Genomic DNA, 12,044 nt, shown 5'->3' with positions numbered 1-12,044 from the left:
ACACACACACACACACATATATATATATATATATATACTTATATGTGTATAATTTGTGTTTACTGAGAATTAGTTCACTTTTGTAACTAACAAAGAGGTGAAGTGTAAAAAAGAAATTATTTAGATATATTAAAAAATATTAAAAAATAGAGCGTAAGCGCAAGTAACACAGGGCTTGTGTCGCAGATATAAAGTGCATACATACAGTACATAAAGTAAGCATGGACTAAGTAGACACAAGTATCCTCTCAGACTCATGATTAAGAGGATCAACATAATTGATTATAAGTATATTCCACTTCCACAATTACATAATTAGCACCAGAGAGGTGAGACAAGTGGCTGTTTATGCTCAGGCACTGGAGAGCTGCTGCGGAAGTGCCCAAACCAGCTTTCTAGCTCAGGGTGTTTTGTTTATGTGTGTGAGAGAGAGAAAGTGAGAGAGAGGGGGACAGATGGAGGGCTAGGGAGGCTTATTCAGTTGCAGTCTTTCTCGTCACGGCCAGTTAGGACTCCATAAATCTGATCAATCGCCATCTCTTGAGAATCCTACACCCTGACACCACCACTGGCACTGTGACTAACATCCAACTACTGTATCCTGTTTTACTTTGTCAAGAGTGATGAAAAAAATGACCGTAACATTGAAAAGCTGGGAATGAAATAGAAAAAAAAACTCTTTTTTCTTTTTTTTTTGGTTGTTGTCATTACGTACAGTTTAGCACGGCACATTGGACACTGGTGTCAGAGCATAGATCAGACATGAGAGACATGGATCGACAGTGTGAGCATGTGATCAGAACCAAAGACCAAAACATTGGGTCCTGATGGAGCAGGGTATAACAGGGTGAGTGATTATGGTTGTCAAATATAGCTGACTAGAATTGGAGGTAAAGTGTAGTTATACTTTGTGATGTTGGCGGGGGCAAGAGAGTGAACCCACAATAATTATACAATCATTGTAAAGTGGTGAAATATATTTTAACAAAAAGAGAGAGAGAAATAGAATTATTCCTGCTGTTTACTCTTTAATATGTAACACTGCGGTCACCAAGCTACTTTTGGGTAACATTTTTACTGTATGACTACAGTAGAAATTTCACCTGAGTGATACTGCTTCAAAAAGACCTAAGTCAACAGTATAGTTATGTATTTTAACCTCAGTGGTTGGCTTGATTAAAAATTCTCATCCTGTTCACATATAGTCCTCCACAGAGACTGCTATCCTCTATCAGCGGACCTTAATATCTTTCAGGAGTCTGTCTGTTACCCTGACCTCTTCTGCTTGGTCATTAGACACAGAGCCTCCATCAACACCAAACCTCTTCTGACAGATACACAGGGTGGGCTTTTGTTTGAAAGCACAAAAGGCAGAGCAAGAGTGCAGAAAAAAACCTAAGAGTCAATTAGGTGATTATTAATTCATGTCCCTTTTCCGTAAACCAGAGGCTTTTGTGCTGTCGAGTCCCGTAAGTGAATTGGACTTTGGCACCTTGTCTCACCTCCCATAGCTGGACTGTGTTATTCAAGCAGCAGAGGGGCTGTCAGCACAGTGCAACGGCCTACGGAGCAGTCACAGCCTTGTTGTGCTTTCAAGGGGAGAAAAAGATGGCAGCTGAACAGCACAGACTGAATTAACCACAACAGGTCATCTACCATCGAAATGGTCCAGGAGTGCAATCACAACTGCAATGAATTCGCTTTGTCCTTGAGGGAGCTTTTCCATATCCTAAAATGTGAGTTACAGTATACAATATGTAAGGAAGTGGACGATAGGAAAAAAATTCCTGTTGTTTTGGAGGGAAATTCCCCTCCTACTTACTGACATGGGGTCCTCATCATCTCCGGAGCCTCTGCCCCCTCATTACCACAGTTCCTGTCTTGCCATGCCAGCGTCAGGCCTCCGGTTGTAAAAAAACATAACCCATCATCCAGTTCATCCACGCCAACGAGCCTGCATAGCTTTACTGTCACTTTGCCCAGAACAGCCACAGTCTGCCAATCACTTTAAACTTCAGCTCACACCCACAATTCCTCTGCATAGTGAAACATGATGATCCTCAGTAGTGCACTCTCTGAAAAGTGTGTCCTCTGATTCCCAGCTCCCTGGAACCTTTCACCTTCACACTGCTGAGGGTTTCCGACACCCCTCTACTTCTTGCACCGTAGAAAATCCTCACCTCTATTCCCTTGGCAAGTTGGCCATTAATATGGAGATGATTCAACTCCCCCAGTGCTACAAGTCATTCTCTTTTAATGCTATGCTAACAATAGCTGAATATTGTCTTTTCTTTTTCCCATTTCTATCCAGGTTTTTAATCTATAGCCTGTGTCATAGCCCACAGCAATAAAGGGCAGTTTTCCATTTCATCCTATATTTCTCAGGTACTTATTCTGCGTTAATAAAGAAAATGCGAGAAAACTAAAACCTTAAAGTAAAACCTCATATTGAACCTACATAGGAAATTACTACTTATGTCCAAATCTGCATTTATAGAACTAAGCACTAAACTGTAAAGTATAAGAGCAAGTGAAATAGTGTCAGAGTGTTATGCAGCCTATGGGCATGATCGCAAAAAAGGAAAATCCAAGATGAAAAAATTGAGAGGAGTTATTAATTAGCAGAGGCATTAATAATTTTCAGGCCGGTGAACAACAGGATGACATGATGTTCACCTTTACAGGACGCTCAGAGACACAGCAGTGGTACTTGGCCATTAGACACCCTGTGGTAAAACCCATAAACACTGAGCTTTCAGGGAGTTGGCTCACAAACAAGGACAATTTATGGCCTATTATCTTCAAAGACAAAAGGAATTATAATTTGAGGGATGACAAGCACTCAAAGGACGTGATATGAATATGTAAACATTTTCACTGCTCTGTCTCCTGATTTCTCATACTACTTAGGGTTTTAAAGCAATAACAACAAATCACCACTGTGCTGAATGTCTCCCAGCTCAGAGTAACAATAACATAAACTTGAATAATTTGATTGTAACTAACCATAAGCATGCAATTTCAACTACAGCCACAGCTAATATTAAATCTACATATCTGCACTGTTATATGGAGAACAATTCATAACATTTGGTAGGTCTGTTCCTGAGTGAGCAACACCAGAGATTTAACAGCACAATAAAAAATGAGCAGACTGCAATGCCACGGTGCTGCGTCTAGGGGATGCTAATCATCATGTTCATTATACAGACTACATGCAGCATCTACAGTGTACAAGGCAGCATCTGTTTCTCCTACACACAGCACACCTGTATGTGCACATGTGCACCCTCAAGCACATTTACACAAACATACAGCTGGATGAGGAGCCACAAACACACACAGAGGCACACACATAGAATAGAGTTTACTGTAAGCACACCCAGCTGCTCAGTCTTCATTTAAATTGTTTTACAGGTTTAGTGTCAACATTTACTGAGAATGGTTTGGTGCATTTTTTTAGCTGGTCTGCGTGAAAATTTACAGTAGGAGCCTTGCAACAGAGGAAAACACAGCACAGTTTTGGAACATAGAGACAAGTGCTGCTACAGTCAAGTGAATATGTAAGGAAATGTAGTTTAACATATGATAATTTGATACTATCTTATTCAAAATAATTCACAGTTGTTCTTACAAGTTGTGACTGCACAAATGTTTAATTGTGTATAACTATAGAATTAAAATATTCTATTTATCAAGCCCAACATGTTAGAAGTAAAAGTAATTTTTTGGGCATAAAGACACAGGAAAATATGCAGTATTTGCCCAAAGGCAGTGTGAAAACAACATGCAGCACCTAATCAAATGCTAAATTGGGACCTGCACATCACCTTTAATTGGTCATCCACAAATACTCCTACACACTTGTACCGTAACAACACCAACATTTAAGCCGAATCTGGCAGAGACAAAGTCCAGTAAAAGATAATAAAATGTAAAAAGAGATTCACTGAACACAAACATGCATACATGTTACATACATACAAGTTATAAATGAAATGATTCCCAATGATTTTTCAGGAATTTGCAGACGGCAGAAATATATATCACTGAATAGACACAGATTCACATATTCATTTACCTTTTAAATATAGACTCTCAAAATGACAAATAAGTTAAGAGGACTGTATATATGGCTAACTGGGCAAATAGGCTTGTTTGAGTGAAATATTAAAAAACATATCTAAAACTGTCTATTGTTATTTTATCTGAGTTTTACCTTCATACCATTTACAATAATGTGTTTTCAGCTAGTTGAGTCTGCCTGATCTTCCTAGGTTTTAGTGGTGTCAGAGTGTGGATGATCCAGGCTGAAATATAATTTTTCAACCCCCTTACTCCATCGCCCATAAATTGAATGTAAGGAAAGAGGTATGAAAAGAATTATTTATCAAGCTCAATTTCATCCTCCCAGCACCTGAGACTTGCTCTCTCCCTCTTCCCCATCTCCCTACATAGGGTCCCCAAATTTCAATACAACCCTTCCCATACATTTATGTTAAAAATGTCAAAACACATTGTGTCCAAGTCTGCAGGTACATTAACAATTCCCTTCCTTCCTCCTCTTTCTGCTCTCTTCACCTTCCTATTTCCCTTATACTCGCCGCCGTCCTGCCTGCCTTTCTCCTTGCTGCATCCCCATACGTTCAGCTGCTGCATAAATACACCACCTGCTTTAATGAAGGTAAGGATCCTGCTCCTATGCAGAAGCTCTTCCCTTTTGCTAGTGCTGTCTCAGCTAGGTGAAGAAGGTGCACGGAAAGAGGCTCATAGCTGCCCATTTATACATATTTCATACCTACCATTAAAAATGACCCTTTGAATTACTAATCACGCTGGATGGTTAAGTTACAGCTACTGCCAACATGAACATCATTATCCAAATACATTAAGATTTTAGTATTTCACTTATAATTACTTTTGCTGTTTTTCTTCTATCACGATATATCTTTATGATAATGTGCTGTATAATCACAAAAGGTTCCACCACATATTACCTGTAGTGTTGGGAGCATATGACATTTACATATGTCAGAATGCATGTATGTGTATAATATGTACTTTCTTAAAGATAAATAAAAAACAACTGAATAATGAAGGCATCTTTCAAGAAATGACATGCCAAATACATATGCATTTTACAAAGGCTTCTGATGTACCTCTAAATGATTTTAATGAATACTGAGGAGCTGTGGAACAAGAAAGAGAAAATAAGATTGACAGTGGCTTTAAAAAGGAGGAAGCCTTTTTTCTGTGTTCGCTAACGCTGTCTGTCTGACAGTGACTGTCATTTGTAAAGGAACAATGTTGTGCTCTGTTCCAACAGCTACATGACAGCGATGAGAAGAAATACTTCAGTAGTTCTAATGATGGACCTTAGAAACAGCTCATCCACAGACAGTGGGAGACTGAGCACCTTTCAGATAAATAACAGGTTGGCCGAGATGCTCGTACACCATATTCTAACATACACGCCATCTGTGTATCTACTGTACAAACATCTTCAGACAATCACGGGCCCAAACAAGTGCTCCTCTGTTTACCAAATGCATTGTGAGGTCTTCCTCGCTTTTTTCCTACAAGACAGGTTTTCTGCGCTCCCTTTGAATGAGCATTGTATTCATCCATCACAAAAAAGTTTGAAGTACAAAAAGGGACCCTTCCATTAAACTACAGCTGTCTACCTTTTGCTGACAACACAGCCTTGAACCCACCACCCCAGCCTACACACCCACCTTTTCACTGACATCAAACAGAACCTCAGACCTGGTTCCCTAATGCACATGCTATTTTTAACTAAGCGTTTCTAATAAGCTGCTGGGAAGCTGTAAATTTTTCATATGCAAGCACATATTTCCTTTGTGAAAACACAGAAACACACTTATTTGGTGATTAGCGACTGACAGAGGGGAGGAAAGGAACTGAATATGCTTGTATCAAATTGCATGCCTTTCAAAAAGGAGGAATCCTAATGCGAGGAGTCGTCTTCCTGTGCACCACAGGTATGAGTGAATTATTAATCGGCCAGCTCATTTTAATGCTTTTTAAAGTGCTTTATTTTGATGTGCTAAAACATACTTTTAGCCATATTCAGTCAGGCATGCATATCATTATTTCTTCCATCAAAGAAGAGTGTCGCCCTTTCAAAGAGCACAAACAACTCAGCCTCATTTAAAATAGAAGTTCGAATATCAAAGACATTTTACAAAGGCTGGGCTTCAAACACTGTGATGAAGTTTTTTTTTTTTTTTTTTTTTGCTGCACTTTATAAAAAACTTAGGTATGCAAAAGGTCTGAATTGTTTTCCAGCTTTTAACCTGACTAGTGTAAATCAAAACATCCTGCAGTAACACAAGAAGTTAGACAAGTGAGAAGCATCTACCCAGGCCTGTTACTGTTCAGTGTCATCATTATCAGAAATCTCTTCTATTGAATAAGAGATGTCTTAACTGCCAGCATTGTTTTTCAAACACAGGCATACAAAGTAAATTGTGCATAACAAAGAAAAATGAAACTATATTTCATTTACACTGACATTTGTGAAATCTGAAGACAATCAGTAAACAAAAGCACCGTATATAATTAGATGCAGCAATGCACATGCACTGTGCAGTATGTGATAAAAAAAAGTTTTTCACTCTTGCTTTAAACTTCAGTCTGATTAAATTTGTGCTTGAGACCAAGTTTTATTCAAGTGAAGGAGATAAAATTGGGCAGCACACTTTGAGGATGGTGTTTGTGTTAAAAGTATTTTAAGTGTCAACAACTTTCATACATCTGACAATCTAAGGAAAAACTTTTTTTCTCCATACAGAGCATAAGCATAATTAAATTAGCTTACATACTTGTTTTTACCTTTATTAAACAAAATTACAACTGCTAAAAGAGCCTCAACTGGTTCTTGTACACCAGCAATCAGCAATGGCATCATCTCTCATTGTAAAAACTCCTGTTGAAACAAGATAGGGCTTAGTAATACCAAAGCAGCACTAAAAGTTTAGGGTTTGATGTTTAAAGCAGTTTGTTTTTTACCATGTAGTGCACTAATTGTTATTATTGGCCCCACAAATTGAAAAAGAAAATCCATGCATGTTCGCTACCATGAACTCAAGGATGACAGTGTATCATTGCATGAACCATTCAAACTGGAGACATTCTCTAATTTGAAAACATCTGTAAGATTAAATAGCTGAAAATGCTTTTTAAGGAGCTGCTGCCTGCCCTTGGCCAGAGATTGTTTAGGCCTAAGATCCTCCCCTCACCCTAAGCCCAACCCACTGCTTAGGAGTCACCACCAACACCTGTCAATAAAAAGGGATCTCAGATAAAACCATCCTAAACTGATGACATTAAGCACAGGTAAGTATTCTCTGTGTTCCTGTGTGTGTGCTGCAAAACTGAGAAGAGGGCAGTGCTATCACATGTGGATACACACATGGCTCAGCTGGAATTAGGCATACAGGCCCCTCTCTTCACATCACCTATTGAGCAAAGACAAAACATGGGTCACATGTCACCTGAACATATTACCTAAATTGACAGTTTATCCCAGTTGTATCTGATGGGATTTAATGCCTGGAAACCTGAAGCATGAAAGAGCACCTTCTGAAAAATATAACTGAATTTAGGGAGTTTCGGGATGGAGTGTTTCATGCTTAAAAAGGCTCTCAATATTTTGTTAAAATATGTGTAATCTAATTACATAAAAGGCCTGATGTTCAGCACCATTCAGGAGCAGAGCCTTATGCTTCCTGTGAATAACAGCCCCTAAATGTGTGTGGTGTAAATATTGGCCTTACCTGTCCCTTTGGTGAGCTCCTTCTCCCCCCCACTTTCTCTGTCTTTGGTTTGGTCCTCCTGGTCTGTGGTGGTCTCACTAGCAGCCTCCACATCCTCGCTCAGCTCTCCTGAAGGGGGAGGGAGGACGGGATATGTAAATCACCACGCCATCAGAATTGGTGGAAGCACTTAAAGGGACGGCAGCGTTTTTTTCTATAGGAGCTTGCAACAATTACATTTGCTGACACACAGTTGCAAGGCTAGCAGACAAAGAGGGCAGAATCTGCTTTCTGCTGTCTGTCCTGTGCTGTCTGATAATCACTGTGAAATTTATTTTGACAAGAATTATAAAATCTGAGTTGAATTACTGGGGACGGAGAAAGGCAAATTTATTATTATTATTATTATTATTATTGTTATTATTATTTGTATTAGTAGTAGTAGTAGTAGTAGTAGTAGTAGAGTAGTAGTATTAGTAGTGGTAGTAGTAGTATTATATTGTGTATTGTATTGAGACCTAATTTATTACATTTCTCCATGTACTCAAGACCATGACACAAATATGGTTTCCTCGGGTTTAATGTGGACATAAAACTGTAGAAAAAAAGCACACATGTGGTCTGAAGTGGGCAGATGGAAAAATAATTGTAAGAGCAGTATCCTTCATGAGAAAGACCTTATACCAGACAAGCCCCCATTATCTTTCTCACAGGCATGCACACATGAACATAAACATGCATACATACATTACTGTCCCCTGCTGCAATCTGCTAGGTTACTTACCAACAACACAAGTCTCATTTCACTTCTTCTATGTTACTATGTTAAAAAAAAAAAAAAAAAAAATCATAAATATTTAAAACTTTCAAAGCCACAATTCATTTTATTTTTATGCCAAGCCAAAGGCAGAAATCCCCTGTAACCACCTTAAAAGCCTCAGCTCAATATATCAGGCCATTTAGGAGCATCGAAGTCCAAACAATGGATATCCGATAATGCCATTTGTAAGTAACACACAGAGGAAAAGATAGCAAAAACAGATAATAAAAAGGGCATCAATCTTGTTTATTTCCCTCCAGTGCCCCCTGAACATCCCCTTTGCCTGTTAAGTTTGTTTAAAAGTAGTGGGACTTGCATGCAATAGCATTGATTTGACAACAGTAAACTAGGCCGCAGTCAATAGGCCCTATCAGTTATTACACAAGTCAGCTAATTCTCAGCAAATGTACTTAAATGCTCTTTTGAAAATGCTTTCATGCTCAGGTCTCTACTCTATGAGCTATTGACATATTGACAATGCTACAACAGCTACTGAAATATCCTGTTCAAGTATTCAGCCCTGCAGTCATCACACATCCAATCCTAGCTCACCACATGTCTACCCACAGCCAAAACCACCTTTATGATGTTGCATTATCCCCAGCACTCACTGTTTATCCCATCAGTTATGAAACATTGCATACATTGTATATGGAGTTGACACTCTGTTCTCAAAATCCGGTATGTGTCATTATCACAGATACACTTTGAACATCTCAGAACCACATGGCTGTTCTCACAGTCCCTTCCCCAATGCCAATTTTTACTCATAGATAGAACATTTTGAACTATATCATTTAGTAAATAGAGGTGCCTCACACAAATAAGTCATGTTTATAAATGAAAACTACATTAAAGGATTTTTTTTTTTTTTTGACATTCTCTGCTCCGTATGTAAATTTTTTTTTCTCAGTAGCCTTAAATAAAAAGGTTGGATACAGTACACTCTGCCATAGAACATATTTTGCCATTTTCAAAGGTTGGCTGAATACACACTGTAGCTACAAAATGTATGTGATATTACCATAACAATAGTTGCATTATTATAGATACATCTGCATGCTTATGGGGTTACTTAGTTTAAAAAAAATTAAAAAATTAACGTCAATGGAAAACACCTTTGTATTACTGGCAGGACCGGAGCAGGATCCTCCATTTCCTGCTTGCTGATCAAATGCTGTAGGAAACAGCTGAGCAGAGTGATAGATGTATGAACTGTGTTGTTACACATTACTGCTAAAAGCCGATCCTGTGATCAAATGATCCTGTGTTTAAATAAACATATTTAAAAGGGATGACTGGCTCCTAGTAAAAAGCATATTTAAGTGTTCCCCGGATCCCACAGAAATGAATACATTTTATTCTTTTATTTTTAACCATGTTTCTATTATGTTTCCAAGGCAACCCATGAATTCCATCCAGTGCAGCCCATCCCGTGCTGGTGAGGTGGATCTTAAACATTCCCAGAAAACCAGAGTCCCAAAATCCCATCTAACTCCTGCCTGCATAAATCTCCACAACTGTGTGAGAATTAGGATACTGTACAGCTGCATAGGTGCTCAGATTACAAAATAATCCCCAGGTAAATTTTTTCACCTTTAAAAATGGGGCAAGGTGTCATTTCTTAGCTATGTGACACTTGTAGTGAGACTAATTCCCCACCTACACATTAATACACACTTTGTGTTTAAACATTGCTGTGATAGGCAGCCAACATTTTAATGCCATTCACCTTCCCTGTACCCACCCCCAACTTCCTGCACACACAATGCACATGTGCACCAATATTTTTTTCTTCCTTGTTTTTTCAATACGTTTTTATTTCCGTGCCTAATCAACATATACGACACTTTTAGCACACACTACACAGAGCCAAGTCCATAATTTATGCAGAAATGAAGACATTTAAATCCAGGAGAAGCCTTACATCTTTAAGTGGTAAATGGCTTTGCCTATTTCTCGTCTCATCTCCAACAGTATTACAGAATGATTAAAGCCAGGCCGACAATAATTAATGAAAGGTCATGAGTGGCCTAAGAGTAGGATGCAAATGGAAGAGACACTAAAACTGTAGCCATAGATTAACTCTGAAAATAGATGAGGAGAAACACTCAAAGCTATGGCAGCAGGCCATTTCTAACCCAAATTTCAGAGATGTAAAGGACAATAGCCTGAAGGTTGTCTTCTAATTAATTGTCTTCATTAACCATCCTAATACAATGATATGAAACAGTTCCATTAATCTAATCATGCAAGCTGAATAAGCCCATTGCCGACACAGAGATTACACTCATCTCTTCTGAGCATATAAATATCAGCTTTGCTCTGCCAGTCACTCAGTGGGGACAGTCCATGGACTCTCTGTTCCAACATCCCGCAGACAGACACACACACACACACACACACACACACACACAAACACACACACACAGAAATTCGTGCACACTCACACACCATCTTCCCCTCTCGTGTTTTTGCCAGCAAGTGCAGAGGCTTAATCAGGCCCATAGGTGTCACTCTCTACAAGCTGGGAGAGTGCTACTTGCTCACACACATTAATGAGGTGCGGAGGGGTGGGGGGGAAGGGGCCGAGCAGCAACAGACAGAAACACACGCGGAAGGGGAAAAGGCAAGAAATATGTGGAGATGACAAAAGCAGATGCTATGCAAGAGGTGTCCGGTGGAGATGAGACACTGAAAACGGCAAGATTACCTTCAGATGAGAGAGAGCAGCCTTCCTTCCCCTGAAGAGCAGTGATTACACTAATGCTAATCAGACTGACAAGCACAAACGGCCTAATAAATAATTGATGGTAACCACTGCACTTTCCAGTATTCCTTCCCAGACTGTAGAGAAGAGCAGCAGCAAGTAATAATAGTCACTCTAGATATCTTTCACTAGGTCAGGCTCCTCCTCCATCCTCGGCCTCAGCAGAATCTACTGCTATGATGATAACTGCCTTTCTTAAAGTACAGAATCCCAGTCCTACCTGCAAACGGCTCCAGTGTTCCTCAAACAGTAGTTATAGTCTGCTCTTTTTTGTTGCATATACAGAATCTTAGTCAACAACAGTGTCTTGTCTGTCTCTCTCCTGGCTTTCATAAGTCCTGGAGAACCAGTGCGGGGGCTGAGCTGAGCTTCTCCCTCTCCCCGGGTCTCGAGTACTGGGAGTGAGGGTTGAGCTCTGCTTCTCTCTGGGCTCTTGTGTGGAGCTGTGGGCCTAAGCTCTCATTACTCTCATTATGATTATTGAGGCTGTTGTTATCATTTTAACCAGGTGTTACACGACCGCACTGTAAATCAGAGAGGTGCGCTTCCCCTGCTTTCTCCGGGCCCGGACAGCTTCCTTTTCTTTAGCGCTGCACTGTCGGATAAAAAGCAATCTTATTTCACACTTCACAGACTCTATCTTTCTCCCCTACTTCTTCTTTAAAAAATCCCCCTC

General features: G+C 39.5%; 1 protein-coding gene across 8 annotated transcripts in view; it reads right to left on the bottom strand.

Moving 5' to 3' along the window:
• zfhx3b (zinc finger homeobox 3b) overlaps positions 1-12,044 on the bottom strand; it is a 139,191-nt gene that overhangs the window by 21,011 nt on the left and 106,136 nt on the right. For 7 of the 8 annotated variants that reach the window (XR_011692592.1, XR_011692591.1, XM_071488440.1 and 4 more), the window contains one exon: positions 7,800-7,907. The exons of the other annotated variant lie outside the window; for it this stretch is intronic. Coding sequence is in view for 5 of the 7 variants with exons in the window: in XM_071488440.1 (XP_071344541.1) it covers positions 7,800-7,907 (108 nt within the window). In the remaining 2 variants the exon portion in view is untranslated. The remainder of the gene's footprint in view (positions 1-7,799; positions 7,908-12,044) is intronic. 8 annotated transcript variants of the gene reach the window in all.

This window comes from Trachinotus anak, unplaced genomic scaffold (genome assembly GCF_046630095.1).
Source record: "Trachinotus anak isolate AG129_WGS33_773 ecotype Australia unplaced genomic scaffold, CSIRO_AGI_Tana_v1 ptg000011l, whole genome shotgun sequence".
NCBI lineage: Eukaryota > Metazoa > Chordata > Actinopteri > Carangiformes > Carangidae > Trachinotus > Trachinotus anak.
Note: the sequence above shows the minus strand (reverse complement) of the source record. Positions and strands in the feature narration are given on the sequence as shown.